At 38.5% G+C, this 24,502-nt stretch overlaps 2 protein-coding genes across 3 annotated transcripts in view; one reads left to right on the top strand and one right to left on the bottom strand.

The window, feature by feature from the left end:
- Positions 1-1,787: 1,787 nt before the first annotated feature.
- LOC137272795 (beta-1,3-galactosyltransferase 5-like) lies at positions 1,788-11,060 on the bottom strand. Of its 2 annotated transcripts, none has more exons than XM_067805190.1 (2): positions 11,015-11,060; positions 1,788-3,952 (listed from the first exon to the last, which is right to left on the bottom strand). In XM_067805190.1, exon 2 carries the CDS (start codon positions 3,920-3,922, stop codon positions 2,522-2,524), a length of 1,401 nt encoding a protein of 466 aa, XP_067661291.1. In that variant the 5' UTR covers positions 3,923-3,952; positions 11,015-11,060; the 3' UTR covers positions 1,788-2,521. The 2 variants fall into 2 exon arrangements, with proteins under 2 accessions (XP_067661291.1, XP_067661292.1); XM_067805191.1 differs by lacking the exon at positions 11,015-11,060 and adding an exon at positions 10,265-10,347 and having other exon boundaries at positions 2,441-3,952.
- Positions 11,061-14,633: 3,573 nt separating this feature from the next.
- The window catches only part of LOC137272796 (phosphoribosylformylglycinamidine synthase-like), a 32,170-nt gene continuing 22,301 nt past the window's right edge, over positions 14,634-24,502 (top strand). Inside the window, exons 1-4 of the mRNA XM_067805192.1 lie at positions 14,634-14,720; positions 16,674-16,833; positions 20,205-20,331; positions 23,754-24,052. Of these exons, the coding sequence (XP_067661293.1) occupies positions 16,683-16,833; positions 20,205-20,331; positions 23,754-24,052 (577 nt within the window). The 5' untranslated portion in view covers positions 14,634-14,720; positions 16,674-16,682. The remainder of the gene's footprint in view (positions 14,721-16,673; positions 16,834-20,204; positions 20,332-23,753; positions 24,053-24,502) is intronic.

Here is a 24,502-nt window from a genome sequence, read left to right on the forward strand (position 1 = left end):
TGCATCACGCGTCTAACAATTGTGATTGTTGGTTTGACTTAGTTCATTTCAACCCACTTCACTACTGTGAAACAAAAACAACGAGTAACGTTTCCTACTGGGCATTTATTTCTACACTTATTTATAACGACGAAATTTCAACATCTTGTACTGCGAATTATTTGGATAAGATGCATTTGTTTGAATCGGATAAGCATACAAGCTTGTGTCGAAACTCGCCAGTATCGCAATGTTTAACATGTATCTGCATGTAGAGCACATTCACAACAAATATCGTTGTCGGGGACGGTTTACTGGACAAGAAAATGCACAGAAACAACTCAAGGAGAAGTCATCTGATATTCATTTCCGTGTTCGGCGTCAGAAGAGAAGCAACCAATAGCTTTTTACGTACGAGTCATCAGAATACGGTTTCATTGATGACCAACAAGTTTTAGTTTTAGTTTATACAAGGTACATGATACAACATGGAAATATGGCATCAAAGATTAAATCCATGGATGATGGGTAGAAATAAAAGTACTCACTATAATATTAAAGATCAAAACCATTGTTCACACATTTGTAGCCTTGATGAATCTTAAATGAAAATATCAATGGCTCTTTATTTCTAGATAAATCAAAATCTATCATGCCGAAGTGTTGAGGGGCAGTTGCATATTTTTCTCATCAAAATCGATTAATGGTCTACACAAAGCGATTTACGTTTTCTGTGATATCTGGGATGACACCTTTCTTAATTTGCGATGACATTTTCCTAATAAAGTATAAATTCTAGTACTTTTTTGGTTGAGTGCCATCTGGGATTCGTACCCGCATAGAGTCAGGTACCTGATCGCCAGCACACACAATCTGTTATGTCCAATTTTAAAACAAACGAGAACCAGAAATAAACTTATTACTTATTGTATATTATTTCAATGAAAACAGGTGAAGGGACACACTTTGTATTTATCAGACCAGATCAGAAGTTATATTATGTTCTCCACATTGAATGCCTGTGAGATATATATTTCAAAGCTCTTGATATTTTTTAAGTAGTGTCTGATGTGAACTGAGACAGAGGTAGAGAGACGCTGCTCCACCTCTACACAGCTTTGATCCGGAACTACATCAACTTATTAACATATTTTCTGAATAGTGCTGCCTCATTGACGTCTATTTTTGTAAATCGAAAAAAACAAACAAATAATTTCACATCATTTCTGATCATCCTTAGATGTATGAGCATCTTGTAAACCTATTTTGAATGAGGAGGTAAGTGACATCTAACACGAACAATACTATCATAAACGTATATCACTAAACTTCGCCCATCTGTCTAACATGACACGTATCTGCTCGGACTAACGTTTACATGACAGAGAACTAAACTCGATCACTCGCATGCATTCCCACATGAAATAAGAATATTTTTTTTCTTTCTGGTAATCTTTCCGATTACAGAAATAACGAAACACCTTTCCGCAGATCTACCCAATCTGGAACTGGCGTTACTAAACAAGTCTGGAACTAATCAGTCATTCATATCGCCAATACTTTGATGAACTGAAGTACGAAGGCTAACTGCCTTAACAGACAAAGACTGGATTACCCATTATGAGCTGGTACCATTCAGCTTGAATTCATGATGCACTGACATCAATGGTTAACGTCCAAACCCAAAGGTCTGAAAGAAGCCGCCTCTCTCATAGAACACAACTCTTTCTGTCACTTTTGAATGAATATTTTATTGAGACTGAAGAAGTGTTTAACAACTGGTTCATTCTGTTTGGTACAGTCTCATAAAACTATAAATGTTTTGAACAGTTGCCAAATTGCCGATGCTTCGTCGAGTAATATTCACTTACTCGCAATGTCTTCTTTGTATTGATATCATCTGATGATGAATGTGTAGCTTGCGACTGGCACAACAGTAGTTGATGTACAAGTCAACTTCGAAAGTCATGTAAGCAGCATATGGACCAACAGTACAGAATACGTGTAAGGACACTGGATATAATACACATGGATGAAAAGCGGGGTTAACCCCTGGGAACTGTGGTATATTAATATTTTTCATTTCAATAGAAATGCTATCATAATGTTACCTTAGCCATGGGCGTTTCTTGTCTGTCATTGTGCAATGTGCAATTACAAGCGTTGACCGTCTGTTCGAGCAGGAAAGGTACATCAACTTGGTCCCTAATATGGTCATCTTCCTTCAGCTACTGTCGATCCATAACTCATTTATATTTTGTATTATCTTCAAGTTCAAGTGATTTTAGGGTTATTTGCTAGTTTCAATCTATGTGATATCCTTGTTATTGCACTGTATATTTTGGTAACGATGTGGCCGAAATGCTATCAATGTGACTTGAACCTACTGTAAAGTTATGTAAGATTTATGTATGTTATGTAAGATGTTATTCTTTTGTAACAACCTATTTAATGATTGCTCACCATCATCCTTCTAAAATGTGTGCAGTCAGCTTTGTGTGTTCCATTCAATGTTTTGTACACATCTAAAATGTCTTGATCATCAGCATTCGGCTTGCATTACCGTTTTGAATAATGATACAGGCACATAATGACATGTCAAAACAAGTTCGGATTTATAGAAACATGGGTCTTTCTTAAGGTCTCCCATGTAGAAAAATCTATCTTCGTTTCTCACGTGTACGTTTCCAAGGGCCGCAATACACAATCCCAAATATGCGTCTTCAAACTTCAGGAAAGGCACATAACGAGATATATTATATATGCGTTTTGCAACTGTCATGCTTGTAATGTACCCACTTCCAGAACAATATGGCGGGTAATATGACAAAGGATATTCTTTGTAAGTAATGTATCCCCTTGATGTCTTGTCTCTTATCACTTCAGAGAGTCCACATTTCCCTAACACACCCGACAACAAAAATAACTGATTCCGATTGACCAGTTGTAATATTTGTGGCACATTAACCCACATGTCATCATCTGTTTTCAGAACAAATTTGGCATTGTCACAAAATGAAGAGGCCCATTTTAAACCCATGATTGTTTTGTACGTCAGGTTGGAATATGAGTCTCTGAAGTCCTCCATCAACATGTCCTTGTAATACAATGCCTCGAGCTTTACGTTTTCCATCAACTCATAACGACGAACTTTGCCAAGTAGGAAGACGTAGCGAACATTTCCAGTATTGTTCCTGGAGACTGAAGCCCACGTTGACCGTATGACATTCCTCCTGTATATGCTGGTGTGTCTTGTCAGAATGAGTATAATTAGGTCAACTGCGTCCTTGTTTTCCTCGCTACATATGTCATCATTCTGTATGAGATACGCGAATTCGTGTCTGAAACAGTTGATACACCTATGCGGCCGAACGAGCCAGCCGTTTCCATGCATGTATTTCTTTGCTAACTCCTCTTTTATCCTAGAGACTGTTTTTGTTAACTCCGTCCTGTTTACAGGGTGTGATTCTGTTAACTGCGTCCTGTTGACATAAAGTGATTTTGTTAACTCCATCCTCTTGGTAGAATGTAATTTTGTTAAGTACGTCCTGTTGGTAGGATGTGCTTTTGTTAACACCGGCCTCGTGATAGAATGTGAAATGGTTAAGTCCACCCTTTTGGTAGGATGCGTTCTTATTAAGTCCTTAGTGATAACTGGGTGTGATTTTCTTAATACATCTGTGACGATATTTTTTTGAAGGCCAACAGGAACAGTTTGCAGACTTTTGTTGTCGGGCACACGTAAAACATGATCGTCTCCGTAGATATTTTGAAAATGTCTACGGTTTGTGCTCACAAATCGTTCATGTGTTGGAGAATTTTTCGTGGAAGGATTTTTCTTCAAAAGTGCATACCATATGTTTAAAGACATAACGGTTATCATCAGGCACATAAAGTACATCACATGTTTCAGCCTCATCGTTATCGTTGTGTTCCATGTCATCTCTTCCTGCCAGAGGGTTATCTGCTGTAACTGTAACAGAAATAACAGCATGTTTAGCTATTGAAAACGCAATACGGTTTTGTTATTTCTGCCATACAGCTCTTCTGTTTCTCACATTGTATGACATTTTCAGACACAGTCCTTGTATGAAGAAAGCTTTGGTACTGTCACTAATCCACCTGCCTCTATATCACCCTTATTTTCAGTTTCAGCTTATTCTCAGAAGAAAATACCACCGTTGGTTTACAAATATATCAAGTTGCTAAAACGATATCTCCACAACTGGTGACAGTAACTCAATACTTAACATCAGGATACACTAAATCCACAATTGGTTACCTCGTGAATGCCTTCTGGAGATACCGTTATTTCACCAAATAAAATTGTTCGTACACATACTTTTTTCCTGTATTTCCTTGTGGTGTCTGAAACGATGTGGGAACACTGATTATGATCTATGCATATATATTCAATGTAAGGGAAGCTAGATGTAACCCGATTTTCTGCAGCAGCTTACTTGGTTACTAGGCATAACCAACACCTAGCAACAGTTGTATGTTATTTGGTCCTACTATTGATCTTTGTCGTCGAACTACTTCAACTATATCTCCACCTACTGGAACATTTTCATGTACTGGAGCGGCGTTAATATAAGCTTCTTGGCTTGTTCGCCTATCCAGATTTCAGCACCATTTTGAAATAAAAATACGTTTAAACCATGTAGCAAGAATCTTTTGTGCGTCTTACTCCGAGCCTGCACTCACATACATGGAAGGTTTAGCCTCACTATGCCCGCACTGTCAATGCTGTTTTAAGGCGTTAACATGGAATTAACGGTTGTCCGTGAATAGTTTTAGTTGTAGTCGGTTCACAGTATATATGAGTTGTGGTCGAAGCTCTGTTATGAATTATAAATGATCAGGGAACATGTCAATGTTTATAACAGAATATAGTGTGAGTTTTGTCACACGTTTCACGTATACATACAATGGCAAACATGCAGTACATGCATTCGAATGTCAGTGAAATGGCCGATGTTAATATGCTTATGAGATTTGTTGCCAAGTCTCAACACAGATTTCGTATCATGATCAGGAAGAATACAAAACTCCATTGGCACTGATGCAAGAAGGCTTTCCAGCAACCACCAACACCCACAACAACATTATTACCCATTTCAGAGATATCAGGATATTAGGGTGATGAACAGGACATCAAGATTCAGTGATTCTTTTGTTCTCTGAAATCAAAGGCTAATACATTTGGCACAGCTTTGCGTGTCATCTACCAAGGAGAGCTTAGCAGTAAGGAATGATACCGAATAATACTATCTAATTGTGTATAAATTATAATAATGTATAACGTATATTCGCAGTATATACATTGGATATTTGACTGGAACCGTCGTAACATGTTCAAGGTCGTGAAAATGTTGAAGAAGGAGCAGGCACACACAGAAATTGGTCAGGAGGAAGGACGATTGACACCCATGAGAGGGAAGTACCAACACCTTGAAGCCGGAAGAGGAGAATCTACAGGCAGGCAGAAACATTGTGTTTGAATATGTTGGTGTCGTGTTTAGATCTGTGGATGTAATCTCAGAACAGACTACAACTGAAAACCATGGTCAACTGCAGTCTGGTAACCTAAACAAAACAACCCAAACAAACAAACAAACAAACAAACAAAAACAAAAAAAGAACAGCGTCTATTGTGAGATGTCCAGGCCTGGAACAACGTGGAACAGCTGGATCCACTAGATCTACCAGATGGAAACAAGCTTGTCCCTGAAAGCAAGAGATGCTTCAGATGCAGATATTGCTTACAGCATCCGCACAGCAACATCATCAGTTAAAATGTGCTTGTGAACAGTAATTCAGTTTGATCACTAATGTTCCGGGTGGGTTGGTTGAAATTTGCTTTTGCTTGTTTTTGTTTTGGGGTTTTTTTTTTTTTTTTTGGTTGGGTTGGGGGTGGAGGGGTACTTTGTTTTGTTTCTTTTTGTCTTTGTTGTTGTTTCTTTTCTTTTCTTTTCTTTTGTATTCGGCTTGTTTTACGGCTCTGAAGGGTTGGGTGTTATTTTGTGGGCTTAAGAATGTGTCTCGTGTTATTATTTACACATATTTACTTCCAATTACGGCGGGAAAATTGGTATTAGTTTATATGAATTCCGCTTCGGCATACAAACTAAGGAAGAGTAAATTATGTCATGGTGAATGTACAATGTGAATGACATACGCATAAATGTTGCCAAAACGAGGAATAAAGCCAATCATTGTTAAACAGTGTATGTTAAAGGTCACTGAGATTAAACGTTCTTTGTTTACTATTGACGAACAGTTTTTCTTTTAGCAAATGATTTTAGGTCAAACCCTTTAGCATAAAAATGCATAATTTGACGTATATTGTTGTGTGCGCATTTGCGCGTGGTAACTGTGTGTGCTTGGGGGTTGTTTGTTGTTTGTGCCATTGTATGATGGCTGTTACAGTATGCAGAGCTACGTCATTTAAAGTTTTTAATCATATTATGACGGTATTCCACCGGTAGTATTGTGGGTTAATATGTACCTACAGATTGTATGGGTGTTTGGGTGGATGGATGGATGGATGGATGGATGCTTATAACCACATGTTATATCAATTGAAGTCAAGACCTATCTGTATCACAAGCAGTACTATAAAACAGATAACTGATAAAGTTTTGAGTTGTTTAAGAGAAATGTACATATACATAACTACACATATCCTTAACGTGTTTGAGTGTTTTCCTGATCCCTGCCAAACACATTGGTACCTTATCCTTTGAAAGGGTAGCCTGTCATTCATGTGTTATTAAAATAGCTATCACTTTATAGGGAAATACACGCTAATACAACTGGTTTATGTACAAGTATGTATGTACTACGTGTTAACCGATTACCAGATTTCATGTTTGCATTTGATCTTGTATTGAATCGTTTTACATATGTACGTACTTGTATTGAATTGAAGTAAAATTATACTTTTAACATATTTAATAAGCAGTGATCTATATTCATCTGTGTCACCAATAACAAATTAAACGTTTCCGAATATTTCTATTGAGGAGAGGTAAAGAGCCCGTCAAATCGACATGTATCTTTCTCCTAGATGCAGCGACAGCGTACAAATCTAACGCTTCTCTCAATAATATCTATTTGAAGCTAAATAATATATGTACTTAAAGGGGCACTGATGCGGAGCGAATAATGTTTCTCGCCAACGGTCGAAATACGAAACCAAACCGCAAATTGGTCAGCGCCCGATCCTTCGACCGTGACGGACAAAGGAACTGGACTCCTGTCCATATTAGCAGAATTTCTTCACCTAAACAGTCAGGAGGCCGGATGCCCATCATATGCCATTTGTTCAAAAATATCCATGGTATTCCTTGTCTGATCGTAACCAAATATCCCAGCAGTGTAGTTCTTTTCGGATGCTTGGATGGTATAGTTACTGATCCAATTTGATCCTATTTCTGTGTTTTTAACCTCGATATTTAATCATGTTACATGAAAATATGATGTCTACAGGCACGTATCAAGCCATTTGTTTCAGTCCGAAACATTGCAAAGCTTTATATATAGGTAGTTTTGAGTGTTGATTCAGCTGTGATAGCAAATATCATACGTAAATTTTGGTAGCTATGGTAGCTACAATGGTTTATTATTTATGATAATAAAAACACACAGTTGATTTATTTGAATTCGTAAACAAAAAACGATGACTTTGCCTTTGGTAGAGAAATCTGAAAATTTTCTTACGTAAAAAAACCCTTATTTCACCTACATACCCAAGTACACAGCAAATGCCTGTGTGTATTCCTTATGTAACGAAATTCCGTTGGTATCCTCAAAACAGTTTCGGCCCATAAGTGTTTTCAGGCTGCATGCGACACAGAGATTACATCCTCCTTGCTGTAACTCGCGTTTGATGGCGTAAACCTACACGTGTTATTTGTCATCATTCTCTGGATGGTCAATTCATGAATTTATAACAGGTATAATTAGTAGTAGCACCACTTCGGTTACTCAACAAAGGTTCCCATTTGGCATTTCTCCTGTCTGGAGTAAATACTCAACATTATAAATTAAGGTCTGTAATGGCAAATGTATTGTATGTTATGTAATATGTGCATGTACGTGATGCAAGAGGGTTTATCAGCTGAGTTACAAAAACAAACATCGATCAAAGGATTAACCGATAACACACTGATTGATTAATTACTTTTATCTTCTAGCGGATTTGTTTAAAGGCAGTGTGTGTAGATGACTACACCCTGTCGTAAAGAGTGAGTGCAAAAACAACATCCTCCCTTCAAAGAATTAACCACCCTTGCGTTGATTGATTGCTCATTATTGGTTAACTAAATTACTTAGAATAGTGGACATCATACAATTAGTTGCCAGGTGTGCAATCTTGGGAGACCAATGAGAGGTTTATCTGGTTTTCACCAACGAAAGACGTGAAACGATGTGTTACTTTATCGCAAATGAGACAGTTGTAAGACACGCGACACAGAGCAGGATTATTTACCAGCTGCAGATGAATGGAATACGATTTCTTTTACGTGGATATTGATGGATACATTCCTGAACAAGGTAGTAGCCTGACATTGTTGCTATAAAATTAGTCTGTTTTACATTCATTATTTGCATTTTGTTTTAATTTATGTGTTGTAGCATTCAGCAGAATCTGTATGACAGAAAACACACACTAGATCGCGTATGTGTGTGAAATAGGATCCACATTGGCAATCTATACAATGTATAAATGTTGCTGTTATGTTAGAAATTTACTATGAGTATAAGCAGATCGTGTGTTCTTTCATTAATTTTCAGAATCATACAAATATGACAATAAACCAATTAGGGTTATGAGACAAAATATAGAGACGTACATTGGCTTCGTTATTTTTCCGTCCTAATAGTTTTTTACCATTTCTACCACTGGCAGATAATTAACCTTCAAAGTGTTTCATTTGTTTTCATAATACATTTGTAATGAAGTAAAAATGACTTCACCTAAGTTGATCTGTCTATATTTAAACTATCAATTGCGCTTACGGAATGCGCAGCAGAGGTCACGAACCAGTCATGAATTCTGGGATATCTTCCGGGTACGCACGGGAGAAAAACAATAACAAAAGTTTACACCAGTCCACGGAAATTGCTCCGCATCAGTGCCCCTTTAAATGAATAATGAGTTTGCAAAAAGACTCTAGATGTTAGATGTGTGTGGTCCTGTGCAGAAGGTTTAGGTCAGAAATCAGGTGAAGATAAGCTACAAGAGTTCTTGAGTGCGTGACGGCGTTTGGTGGCTCGATCACTAACGGTTTCTAGGACTTTAGTCCTGCCCAACAACGAAACACGGATGATACATGTGGTCTCACGTTAGGCAAGTGAGTTTGTTCGAAATCGCCTCTGTCCACTCCGCAGAAAATGGGTACCTGGTGGGATAAATCATGCGACTGTAGGCTGTTTGGCTCAAAAGCGGATCGATGAATTGCAATCTAGCCCAAAAGCTAATAAACATAAGATACTCAATGAAACGCCGATAGTCAAAACATCATACCATCTATGTGAGGTTTGTGCAGAAGTTTTGCTCTAAAATGTTGTTAAACAATCAGTCATTAAAATATTGGCACAGTTTACCATCTATTACCATGGAAGAGTGCACAGAAAGGGACACCTAGGTGTGGGAGAAAGGAGGGAGACGGCATAGTACAGGTTAATGAATAAATAACTTTGCCGGCACTTGTAAGCGTGCTTCTAGAAGACCTGGATGTCCCTTTCTCTGCACTCCTCGCTCGTAACGAATAATGAACTATGTCAGTATTTTAATGATAGTTTGTTCAACAGCTTTTTCGGTTTTTGAACAACAGTTCTGCAAAAACGTCACACAGAGTTGGTATGATGTTTTGATTATGATCGGTGCTTCACTGAGTATTTCATGTTTATAAGTTTTCGAGTTTTCGAGTTTTCGAGTTTTCGAGATTGCAATTCATGGGTCCAATTTGAGCCGAACGCACTATATAACATGCAACTTGCGTTTTCCAGGGTAGTAATGACGTGTCTTCTCGTTCACCCAGCAGCTTACGGGTATTAACAGTTATGCTTGCTGGACCGTGCAAATACTGTGAGATATGGTCCGCTACGCTGAAGGACTGGTTCACACAGTTAGCCCTCTGACAGCATTTCACCACGACACAGATAGAGATTAATTTGTTGCAACATCACTCCAATTGAACTACATACATATATATAATGTTGCAATTTGGTCTAGTACATTCATTCACCATGGCAAACGCACTGGTTGACTTACATTTCATTCCAAATGGTAGAGAAGGCATGTACTTGGTATTTAGGGGCAGCAGATTTTGTATCAAGACACGGAGAGCACCTTCTATCCACTGGAAGTGTTGTCAGAACGATTGCCAAACCACAGAGAACACCTATGGACATACTACAAAGGCGAACATAGTCATATTGTCGACTACAAACAGATTGCTATCGACAACTTCATCATCAGTTGGAAGGACATGGTTCGTCACCAATCCATTTACCAAGAATAATTGTCAGGTACATACCACTAGAAACATTTCACGATATACTTTCCATGTCTAGTTTATTTTAAGTGTCTTTGGTAAATGACCCGTGGAACTCTGCAAGCGTTTGGAACACTCTTTGATGTGGAGGTTAGGTTACTGTAAGATCCACAATATTATACACAGCAGTATTCAGAAAGAGGTCGAGACAGAAAAACAGCCGTGAAGTCGTAATGAGCGTGTTTGACAGATGCGTAGTTCACTGTATGATAAACAACGCCTAGATCGAGAAAAGCCGGATCTGACAGTAGTTGAAGTCCAGACCCTTGTGATAAACAAATGCTATGTCAGACTACATCAGACCGTCACGTACATCGTTAAAAAGAAGCTAACAAATATCCAGAAGGCAGAGGTTCCGAACTACTGAATGTTAAACGTAAACATTTGCTTCATATGTTTTGACTATCGTATACTGTATGAACCAGAGACATATAACTACTGTCAACATGTTATTATCTATTACTTACCCCGTACCTGTGGCCGCTGTAAACCTGTGTACAACTGTCCTCTGTGTTGAGCACTGAAGGGAGTGGGGTATTTCAGGTTTACCGTAGGCTATGCATGGTTGGTTACATGTGAAAAGAAGCTTACAATGAATAGGTAGTCGTCCTTTGGTGAACTCTAAAGGGGTACCGGGGCATTACCCACAAGTTACGCGTTACTGCATTGCAGGTAGATATTACGTACATGTTAGCATTTAGCAGTTAGTGTGTGCGTGTGCGCACTGAGATAAAACGTCTGATCGTCTGAGTGGGATGAAGAATTGAGCATAATATCCGAGTGAAGTAGAGAGTACCAGGATGTGTTTGTAAGTGGGGTGGGGTGGGGGTGGAGGTTAAGGGAGGGAATTTGTGTGTGTGTGTGTGGGGGGGGGGGGGGGGGGGTGGGGGGGTGGGGGGGGGCGTGGGAATGATCCTGTGTGGCCATTAACTTCGTTGTGTCACGTGTGTGTGAGAGGGGGATGTGTGTGTGTGTGGGGGGGTGGGGGGTTGGGGGGGGGGGCGTGGGAATGATCCCGTGTGGCCATTAACTTCGTTGTGTCACGTGTGTGTGAGAGGGGGATGTGTGTGTCTTTGGTTGCATATATCGTTGTAACAAGTGTGGATATGAGCTGACTGTTGTAGTTTTGTTTGTTTTAAGTGGAAATTAAGGAACTATCTCCCATAACCCATTTGGGCTGGCTAATACAACACTTTTATGTATTTTCACTATGTGTTGTGTAGGGGCGAGACTAGAATAAATATCTAACTCTACATACACATAACTTACATCATGGCCGTTTGAATGAACGTATAGGAATTTGACGTGTAAGAGGGAGACGGCGTGTCTTCTATAGACAGTCCCCTGACAAGGCCTAGTAAATGTAGCTTTGTGTGTGAAACACTATCAGCACGGGTATTGTACTAATAGATCAACAAACATAACCCTCGTGACCTTTGTTCACTGAATTCTGTCACGCCTTAGTGACTCTACAGTGCAAAGTAAAATACAGCGCTTGAGAGAGTTGGTCCACCAGTGACCTCTTCAGAACAGACTACATGTATATATATTAACGTGCGAGTGGCGGCGAACGTTATAGCAAGAGTACTGGGCAAGAAAAGCCAAGCTTCGTATTCTTACTTCTTACCCACAAACTACTGTTCATCTCTTATCAGAAAGTACCTAACCGCATAATCAGTGTCATACTTTACCAACAGTGCCGGTATTAAAACTATCATCCCTTTTATTGACCCTTTGTGACGTCATCAGATTTGTCTGGCCAGATCAGATTCTAGACCTAGAATACAGGACTTATTTCAATGAAAGCGTGAGTCCCACAACCTACCTCCATTTACAAAACTCTTCAAAGACAATTACACTCGTCAGTGACATTGGCTTTGCTTCAATTTAAGCAATACCAGCAATTTCAATAACAAGGGTCAGCATTTCATGGCAGGACTATAAATCTGTTCCAGTTAACAGTCTGAAATATGCATTTTTTTCGGTGAAGACGTGCGTGATAACTCTGCCATTTGTGCAGTATCTTTCTTCGTACAAGATTTTCTGTGGGGGCACACCCAGTCACGAAATATATGCATGCATGCATATAAAATGATAATGTACCACCTACCACAGACCTCTGTCCGAAATCTACAAATCCTATCGAAAAATGTCCCTGTATGGCGCCTTGTTTAAATATACCCTTAATGCGTGTGGAACACGTGACGTAATCATCCCTGAACTGTAATCTACATTCAGCTGAGTTGGGTTTTGAAATGTAGAATATGTAAGCAAACGTGCACGCCACTACTGAGAATAATACACCCCTTACAGTAGATATTTTAATTAATTTTAAGTCAATGCCATGACCCTGAAACAACGGTAAAAATGCGTACTACTCTTGGGGGTGATTTTCGCATTATAAATTAGCACATTATTGTTATCCAAGTGAAGATGGGGTATTCCGGATCCCATGAAATAGACCTTTGTTATGGTATGTTGCGATAGTGATGCTGTTTCAAAGGATTAAAGTCTTCACAAGCTCATGCTTGCCGCCCGTCAAGGTCCATGGTAGAATAGGCCTTCAGCAACTCATGCTTGCCATAAAAGGAGACTATGCTTGTCGTAACAGGCGACTAATGGGATCGGGTGGTCAGGCTTGCTGACTTGGTTGACACATGTCATCGATTCCCAATTGCGCAGATCGATGTCCATGCTGTTGATCACTGGAATGTCTTGTCCAGACTCGATTATTTACAAACTGCCGCCATATAGCTGGAATATTGCTGAGTGTGGTGTAAAATTAACTCACTCACTCACTCATGCTTGCCATGTTAGGTGGCTATGCTTGGTTCACGGGTGAACATATTGCTCAACTGTGTTATCACCGGTGTTTAATGTTTTGAGTGAGTGAGTGAGTGAGTTTAGCTTTACGTCACACTCAGCAATTCTCCAGTTGTATGGCGATGGTCTGTAAATAATCGATTATGGACCAGTCAGTCCAGTGATCAACAGCATGGGCACCTATCTACGCCGCTGGACTACGATGATATGTGTCAACTAAGTCAGCGATCAGAACCACCCGATCCCATAAGTCGAACAGTCTGTGAATCAGCAAGTGTCCTATAATCAAAGTGTCATTCAAATGAATGAAATGGGCTACATAGAAATGATGACTGTCCACACGATTACTGTGTGCATCCGGCCTCGAGCACTGTCAGTCACAATCTTTTTTGAAAAATACCTCCGACCGCTGTCACGCTCTAAATGGCTCTGGTCACCAAATCTCGGACGTGCAATTGTTGTTACTACCGCAAGTTTACATGTCCGACAAAAATGAACTCATTTGTCATTAAATAAATGAATTAATTGGAGACAATTAAATTATAACCAGAAAGGCTACATAAATGGGTGTCTGTCAAATCGCGCCAGCTACAAAATGCCAAACCAAATTTGATCAAAACACCTCAGTCAGGTTGCCCTTGGGGTTAGTCAAAATGCCCCAGTTTACTTAAAATGATTTAACATATACCATAAATGCATATTTTTTGTCAAATTCGATGTTATATCCTTCATGTGATATTATATAGTACTATTTTCGATAAACGTTCCATTAGCAAACTGAAAAGATCAAAAGTATAGACAACACTGTAATACAGATTATTTGCATATTATGAATGCTTTTTAAAAGAGTTACATGAATAATATAATATACTGGCAGCACGTGGTACACGAATGATGTTGAACACCGATCAAACAATTAATGTTTATTGACCGTTAATGCATAGTTTTTTTCAGCAACTATGGTGTAACATTTATCAAAATCACCCAGCGTTTCTGTTTATTACTCTTATGAAAAAATGAGGCCGTAAATGCACAGTTTATGTCAACAAGTATGGTGTAACACTTTTCAAACAATCTGTCTCGAATATCCATCTACATAAATATGGCTTCTAGTACATCACAGTCCAGGTCAACCCCGTATAGACACAATGGACATGTCCAGACACAATATATGATCAGGCGCCGCTGCCGTAACCCGAATACTTCTAACGGAAGCTAATACAAGGGAGCTAACCGTCGTTTATTATTTGACGCCGTAATCGGCGGGAGATTGCGAACTGGAAACACGTGGTTCACGAATGATGTTGTCATTATCACACGGGAAATTGACATCGTTCTGAAAGTAAACAGGTGATGAAATGCCATATTTTGATTTTAAGAAACATGAATGCATTCAATGAATGATGCAAAGATGAATCATTGCTGCAAAAATACTGCAAATTTTGATGGCGAAAGTCACGCGAGGACAAACACAACAAGCCATTTTCAATGTCAATTTCGTGTTGTTGACAGTTATTTTACACACGAGCATGGGCTAAATACAGATATCAGTGTGTTAGTGGTGAACATCCAAGGTGTATTAAACAAACTAGTTGTCTGATCAGCCTGTTTGGAAAGATCTCTGAAAGTGTGTTACTCTGTTTTTGCCAAATAATTAAAAAACTGTTTCTGTTCTGTTCATTCGAGAATAAGCTACGTCGAGACTTTGACACTACCAACACGCAGAGCTAACAATACACAAATCAAATGCCGAGAAACGAAGAATTCCTACAACCAAGTGCGTGTGGCCATGCAGAGAAAATGAAAAACACATGATATGCATGTCATGTTCCAGCTCATTGAGAGATGCTCTTGAAATGATATCTGAACAAAGCAGGGTCAGATGTCTTGTCTACCATTGTGACTCTTGGTTGATGATCATGATATAAATGTATCCACGAACACGGAAATATTTAGAGTAACTTGTTGGTCCGTCTGAATTCACTCAGTTTGTCACAAATGTAATTTTTCAATGGTTATATTTGTATCTTGTCCATCTAGCAATTTCAGAAAATGGCAAATATATCTTCTATGTAGTTCAAGGAAGGTTGATGAAGAATCTGTGATAGTGCAAGAGGAATAATGTAGAAGCTCTGATGGTTCAAGAGGGATGCTGCAGCATGTGTAATTTGTTATCAGACATGTCTGGAAGCAATGTTATTAAGAGATAGTTTGAGGCTAGTGAAAAGTTGTGTAGCTTTGTAATGTTCCCAGGTTTTAATGTTTCCCAGGTTCAATTTTGTAGCACCATTTTATGTGTAGTCTGTGGTTGTGAATGTTTATCAGGTGTCCGTAATGTTTGATATTTTTAATAACTGTTGTCCTGCACATGCATGTTTAATAATTGTTGTCCTGGACATGTATGTTTATCAGCTGTCTGAGACTGATGTTTTGTACATGTAATAACTGTTGTGCTGGTCTGATGTGTTTAACAGCTATCTTTGATGATCTATTTGATTGGCATTTTACAACTTGATGAATAATAAGAAAAACATGATACTTTATGGATAACAACTTCTTTATTTGTCTTGCTTGACAACTGTATAAAAAGCTATACCAAAACGTTGCATCATAATAAATATTGAAGTTGCCATCCATAAAGTCTTATAGTTTTCGTTTCTTAGCTATCTCTTATGTTTGGTAGATTTAATGACTGCCTTTTGTACTGGTATATTTAATAACTGTTGTTCACATATCTCTGTCTGTTTGGATGATGAAATGTATTTGGCAATCTCTAATGTATCTTTAATAACTGCCTGTTTTGTTGCTCAAGTGTGGTTTTCAGTTGTCTCTGATACTGGGTATATTTAATAATGTCTGTTCTGTTGGTAAAGTACATTTATCAACTATGTGATGTTTGATACATTTAATAACAGTGTTTGTCCTGGCCATAAAAATTTAGCAGTCATCATCACTCCCTGTTGTCATGTGATTGAGAGGGAGTCATGGACATGTTTTGAGGAGTCTCTACTGTTTGGAACATTCATCAAGACATCAAATGTGATTGTTTAATAATAACAAAAAACAAGTTATTGCAGGTCAGGTATTTAATCTGCATTGAGCAGTTACGAACAAAACATCCTCTGTCATGCAGTCATCACACATAGTCCAAAGTTCAGATTATCTGCACAAAGGGCCCAGTAACATTGTGTCAACAATGATGAAAGCTTCTAAATTCACTGTGTATTGGAGATAATTTGTGAGATAATACACAGGTTTTCTGCGTCAGGGCAAACCATGAATGACTCAGTTTTTTATTGGCAGGTGTCCAAGATGCCGGAGGTATTGCGATATTTCCGATGTCCGGGACTTAGCCAAGGAGCTGCTGAACTTACCACTGCAAAGATCAACAAAGTCTTAAAAGGGACGTTGGTCAAAAGTATTGACACGGAAACTTGTTTGTATGTACAGAATGATGGTATTGGTAAGTTAAGAACACTTGAAACATATATATATAAATGCTGACCACAAAGTCTGCCCGAAGATTAGTGCTGGTCAGCGTTCTTAATATGCAGATTGATAATCAGAGATCAGTAATCACTCAGTAACATATTGTAATCGTGACTCCACGACACAAGTAATGTGGACAATAATCTGTCTGATGAAAATGAGTATTATTCTTTCCACTGCTATTAGTAAGCCTAACGACCCCAGTAGAATGTTCTGTCAGTTAACCTTTGAGCAACATATGACTGTCCAATCAAGTGTGAGACAGCCGAACAGATTTATCCAGTCACCTGGGTTTGACTGGACTTGCAGCGCACTTACTGAGACAGCTGAACAGATTTATCCAAACAATAGGATTTGACTGGACTTGCAACGCACTTAGTGAGACAGTTGAACAGATTTATCCAAACAGTAAGGTTTGACTGGACTTGTAGCGCACTTACTGAGACAGCTAAACAGATTTATCCAAACAGTAAGGTTTGACTGGACTTTCAGCGCTGTTAGTGAGACAGCTGAACAGATTTATCCAAACAGTGGGGTTTGACTGGACTTTCAGCGCACTTAGTGAAACAGCTGAACAGATTTATCCAAAGAGGAAGGTTTGACTGGACTTTCAGCACACTTACTGAGACAGTTGAACAGATTTATCTAAACAGTAAGGTTTGACTGGACTTGCAGCACACTCAGTAAAACATCTGAACAGATTTAACCAATCACCAGGGTTTGACTGTACTTGCAGCACACTTAATCAGATGACAGTTCACTCTCAAAATCATCTATGACTTGAATTCTTTTAGAATTCAGTTTGAGTTTCTGTGTGAAGTGGTTTGGGATTTTCTCTTCCTCGCTTGCTAACACTAATCTCTTAACACATGAAATTCTGCATAAAACAGAGATATTTGACATGAAATATATGCTTTGGGGTTTCTTGTGACATGGGCACTGTTAGCTTGTAGATGACATCTTGGAATATTGACAAAGATGCTATGTTCATCACCTGATTACTCTAGTTTGTGAATAATGACATCCTCGGGTGCATCACCTGAATTGTTTGTATGGAAATTTGCAAAGAATTGTTCAAATGCAAGTGTAAAAGTTCAAATAGTGGGTGTGAATGTGAACTTTCGGAATTTGGTGTACTTTGTTCTGATTGGTCTATTCTAAATGTTAGCTGATGCAACCTTCTACTGGGCTTTGTTAGACTTAGTATTGTAGTGTAATGAATAATATTGAGCTTAAATTTACTCCGGCTGAGCAATAATTGAGCCTGTACCAGAAAATCCAGTGATCAACAGAATGAGCATCAATCTGCACAGTTGGGTACTAATGATGTGTATCAACCAAATCAGCAAGCCTGATCACCAGATCCCGTTAATCACCTCTTACAGCAGGCATAGTAGCCTTGTATGACAAGCATGGGTCTATTCTACCCCGGACCTGGATGGATTGTTTTTGTCTTGACTTAACAAGCATCACAATTAGAAACATACCCCCAAAAGATAGTTTGATTTTTCATTTTTCATAAACATTGATTAGTCTCCTGAGACCAGCAATAATCTCCAAAGTATCAAAGATCAATTGATAGACTGATTATGTGATCAAGCGCCCCAACACAACAGAATATGTAAGACTTTTCCAAGTTAGTTAAGTATGACCTCAGTTTATAATAAGACCCTCAGCACTCTGCTGCTGGAGACGAGAGGCACTGGGTTAAGTGGTGAAGCATGTCACCAGGGCCCAAGAAGAAGAAAATGTTATTTTGATATCAACCATGGCTTTATTACCCCAGTTGGAATTGTGTCTCCATATGGGCAGTGGGATGGTCTAAGTGGGCGAAATAGTTTCTAAATTCTTCTGGCTATGCTTGAAAGTCACTAACCCACAAAATAATTCACTAGCCTGAAATTTGAATGGAAAAAATACGCAAAAGATTGCAGACATGAATGAGAATAAGATATTGTTGGCATAACACAGGTTTCGTCATTAAAGCTAATAATATAATGAACATTTTTAGAAGGCCATAATCTTGTATGATAAAGTGGAGTAGCCTAGTGGTTAAAGTGTTGCTTGTCATGCTGAAGACTCAATTCCCCACATGGGTTCAATGTGTGAAGTCCATTCTTGGTGTCCCTCACTGTGATATTGCTGGATTTTTCTTTGAAGAGCAGTATAAAACTAAACTGATTCAGTCACTCTGGAAGTTCATGTCTAGATGCTAGTAGATACGCCATAGAAAACCATGACCAGGCGATATTAATCCTTCTCAATATGTCCAAGTGGAAAGATTGATTTTTCCCAGGATTCATCAGTGTAATTTGAATCAGATCATACAGCTAATTCTGTCTCACTCTGCTTAAAGACCTAAGCACATGTTCTTAGGAGGTTGCATGGAAGGTATTGAAGTGGAAGAAATCATTCTATTTTACAACATTGAAGGCAGAAATGTATTGTATTTATCTGATCAAGTCGAATGTAAGTTCAGTTGATAATGGGTTGCCTGGCCATCATAGGAAATGTAGAGATACCAACCTTTGTGATTTTATCCTAGCTGCCACAAATCTTATCCTCAAACCAAAACGATATGGTCGTACTAGAATTCTACAAAATTTGAAGAAAATTCATAAAAACTTGGATATGTAACCAAAAACATACATTTTTGTTGATTGAATACAATTTCGAACTTCACTTACCTTCCATTCATTAGATCTGATGACATATTTCAGCTTTAGTCATTTCAATTAACAAATTGTAAATCTGTTGTTGAAGGAATGTGAAGTCAGAATCCATCATGATTTTAAGTATTTAGTTGACTACTAATTTTATGGTCAAAGTAATATTTTGATTGATGAAACTATTACTTTCAACTCTTTGGAGTTGACATCTCTGGAAATTGGAGTTTTGTGCAGAGTTATGTCCCTTTGTATGTTACAGCCATAGCATGTGCACAAATCCAGATATTTCCAGATACTGTGTTTCTTGATTTGTCATCACAATACCTGAACTCTGGTTTTTTACCAAAGCTGTTAAAGTGTGAGACAACATGTTAGAATGTGAGACATGACATTACGTAACAGGTGTACTATTAAATGAGGCAATATTCCCAACTCACGGTCTCCAGCAATGTTTACCTTCTAAACGAGATTACACGGTAAGAACATTATGAGTGTTTCTTCATTTCCAAATTGTAACTGCTTCATGTCTGTTGTCTGCCAGCAAGGACAAAATCGAAGATTCTTTCATTTGAATTATTTGTCGTTACGTTTGTACAAGTCATTTTCAGAATGATTAACATTTAGGTTGTTGACTCTTGGTATACATGTGCTTTATATATATTTTTCCTTGGCTCAGCTCTTGATCCAGAGGAAGAGAGGAAGTTGCAGTGGATCTTCTCTGTACCATTCCAGGCCCACAAGCTGAAGACTACCTCCAGTCTACAAGACTCACCCTCATCCCTCCTCCTAGAAGTGGGACCTAGGTAAATTTGTTAACACCACAACCACTGTCAGCACTGCTTAAGTTTACATATCCTATAAATTTATAATACGTGAACACCACAACCACTGTAGCACTGGTTAAGTTTATATATCCTATAGATTTATTTTATGTGTTTCACTGGGTATTTACCTGTGTGCTGAGCTGCTGCTTCACAGGGAATTAAAGTGAACATTCTAGACCGCGTCATTCATGCACTCAAATTTAACATGGCGCGCACACTGTACAGATCTTGTCTGCGCATCCATAAATGTAAATCTGAAACTAATCATGAGTTAGTTTTTGCTTGGCACCTCAAGCAAAACTCAAGCAAGTGCATTTTTGAAAAAACAACAATGCACCCTTTTGACATGATATGCAGTATTATCTAAATGACCCACATAACTGTGTGTTGATCTGCTAGGATGAACACTGATGTCTCACTTGGTATGTTGCTCTGGTGCTTCACTGGCTATGTTGCACTGGTGCTTCACTGGCCATGTTGCTCTGGTGCTTCTCTGGCCATGTTATACTGGCGCTTCACTGACCATGTTACACTGGCGCTTCACTGGCCATGTTACACTGGCGCTTCACTGGCCATGTTATACTGGTGCTTCACAGACCATGTTACACTGGTGCTTCACTGGCCATGTTACACTGGTGCTTCACTGGCTATGTTACACTGGTGTTTCAGTGGCTATGTTGCTCTGGTGCTTCAGTGGCCATGTTACACTGGTGCTTCACTGGCTATATTGCATTGGTTCTTCACTGGTGCTTGTTACAAATGGCTCCCTTTGTGGTTTATCTTGGTATTATAAATGTGTTAGCTTCAGTTTTCCATTAGATATTACATTACTTATGTTGTAGTTGTATTATTTGAATAATATGATAAAAACTGAATTCCAGTGGAATTATGCCTTTCAAATTCAGATTTATATGATGACGGTGGAAGCTATTTTATAGAGTTCATAATGTCAGTCTTGATCACCCTTGTCAAACTTGTAGTGTTTCGGATGATCTTACTAAATGTGAAAAAACATTATGCAAGAAAAACATGAACTGAATAGTTTGTAATTTTTTATCATAAATTCTTTCCCAAACTTTTACCTGCACAACCTTTTGCACAATTTTGAAAAATGGGATGCAAAATTTACCTAAATTTTTTGCGGATCAAGGAGCAACTGACAGAAGTAGCGTTCATAATGCAGCAGTAACTCACATAATGCAGCAGTAACTCACATAATGCAGCAGTAACTCACATAATGCAGCAGTAACTCACATAATGTAACAGTAACCCTCTTAACATTGCTTTAATTGCTCATGAGAGCAAAACAGTATCTCTGAAATCAAAACAGAAGTAACTCTCATAACATTGCAGTGGTAACTCTCATTACATCATGGCATAACTCTCATTACATCATGGCATAACTCTCATAACATCATGGCATAATTCTCAAAGCATCATGGCATCATGGAGTTCATAATGTCAGTCATCATGGCATAATTCTCAAAGCATCATGGCATAACTCTCATAACATCGTGGCATAACTCTCATAACATCATGGCATAACTCTCATAACATCGTGGCATAACTCTCACAACATCGTGGCATAACTCTCATAACATCGTGGCATAACTCTCATAACATCATGGCATAATTCTCAAAGCATCATGGCATAACTCTCATAACATCATGGCATAACTCTCATTACATCATGGCATAACTCTCATTACATCATGGCATAACTCTCATAACATCATGGCATAACTCTCATAACATCATGGCATAACTCTCATAACATCGTGGCATAACTCTCACAACATCGTGGCATAACTCTCATTACATCATGGCATAACTCTCATAACATCATGGCATAACTCTCACAACATCGTGGCATAACTCTCATAACATCATGGCATAACTCTCATAACATCATGGCATAACTCTCATAACATCATGGCATAACTCTCATAACATCGTGGCATAACTCTCACAACATCGTGGCATAACTCTCATAACATCGTGGCATAACTCTCATAACATCATGGCATAATTCTCAAAGCATCATGGCATAACTCTCATAACATCATGGCATAACTCTCATTACATCATGGCATAACTCTCATTACATCATGGCATAACTCTCATAACATCATGGCATAACTCTCATTACATCATGGCATAACTCTCATTACATCATGGCATAACTCTCATAACATCATGGCATAATTCTCAAAGCATCATGGCATCATGGAGTTCATAATGTCAGTCATCATGGCATAATTCTCAAAGCATCATGGCATAACTCTCATAACATCGTGGCATAACTCTCATAGCATCATGGCATAACTCTCATAACATCATGGCATAACTCTCATAACATCATGGCATAACTCTCATAACATCATGGCATAACTCTCATAACATCATGGCATAACTCTCATTACATCATGGCATAACTCTCATAACATCATGGCATAACTCTCATAACATCATGGCATAACTCTCATTACATCATGGCATAACTCTCATAACATCATGGCATAACTCTCATTACATCATGGCATAACTCTCATTACATCATGGCATAACTCTCATAACATCATGGCATAACTCTCATTACATCATGGCATAACTCTCATTACATCATGGCATAACTCTCATAACATCATGGCATAATTCTCAAAGCATCATGGCATAACTCTCATAACATCGTGGCATAACTCTCATTACATCATGGCATAATTCTCAAAGCATCATGGCATAACTCTCATAACATCGTGGCATAACTCTCATAACATCATGGCATAACTCTCATAACATCATCAGTCTCACAAAAAAAGCAGTAGTAACTCTCATATCAATGCAGTAATAACATCAAGTGAACACAATGAATGATGCAGTGTTTTCCCTAGACATGAAAATTTTGGAGTTATCATGTCTCCCTGGTGTCATGAGAGTGAGTCATGGACAGGTTTTTTTGGAGTCAATTTCAGTGTGGAGAATTCATCAAGACATTGTTAAATAATGATGAAAAAAGCAAGGTCAGGGATTGGGATAGACGACTTTGACAATGGGCCATATTCTGGGTTATTAGACATTTTCAAAATTTAGAATGGGGCACTGCCCTTGAAATAAAAAGGAAAGCTCATGCGCCCTGCCTTCCCCAATCCCTGCAAGGTGAAGCAGGTCAAGTATTGAATATGCACTGAGCAGTAACTGGCAGATAGTAAACTAAGTAGTTTTAAACAACAGCAAATTACAGGCTTTGATTATCTGAACAGAGAGCCCATTAGCATTGTGTCAGTAATGATGCAAGCTTTTATATTCACTGCGTGTTTAAGGTAATTTGTGTGTCAAGTACGTTTTCTGCATTAGTTCAAACATTGAATGATGGAATAAAAGTCTTGTATCTGTTGTTTAAGGTTAAACTTCTCGACGGCATTCTCCACCAATGCTGTATCAATTTGCCAGTCTGTTGGTCTGAGCAAGATCTCTAGGATTGAAGAGTCCACACGCTACCTCATAACCTTCACCAGTGATGCTAAAACTTCACCTGCGGAGGAAGACCTCATTCTATCGCAACTGCATGACCGTATGACACAATGCAGATACCTCAAACCTTTAGAGAGCTTTAAGCTGTCTGTGCGAACAGAGCCTGTGTTTGAAGTGGACATCATGGGTCGTGGGCGGTCAGCTTTAGAAGAAGCAAACAAAGAACTTGGTAAGGCTGGACAAATAATCGAGGTTAGGATAAGATAGTTACTTGCTAGTCAGGTTAAACAGCGTACTAAATGGTCTTCCTTTCATGAATTTATTGATCTGCTAACCAAATTGCAAGTACCCCAGCCTGTCATGTTTGGATTATCAGTGTTTTCTTACATATGAGCATGTCCACAACACTTTCAGACCTCGATTTAACAAATGTTAACTTAATTGCACCAGGTGGAATCTAAAAATAAAAACCTAGTTGTACCAACCAAATTCCAGTTGCACTGCTGTTTTTGTCCAGTATGTAGTGAAAGAAATATGCTGTTCATTTATTTTGATGTTTTATTCACAAGTGTACCTATTCAAAAAATGACTTGCACCTTATTGATAACTAGGCTGCACTTTTTTATGTTGGGTTGCATCAGAGCAAGAAATGAAGCACTAAATCGAGTTGAGATATAGT

This window comes from Haliotis asinina, chromosome 2 (assembly GCF_037392515.1).
Source record: "Haliotis asinina isolate JCU_RB_2024 chromosome 2, JCU_Hal_asi_v2, whole genome shotgun sequence".
NCBI lineage: Eukaryota > Metazoa > Mollusca > Gastropoda > Lepetellida > Haliotidae > Haliotis > Haliotis asinina.

What these genes read in the sequence shown, in the direction of transcription:
- LOC137272795 (XM_067805190.1), bottom strand. Translation starts at nt 3,922, where the DNA reads ATGACATGGAACACAACGATAACGATGAGGCTGAAACATGTGATGTAC.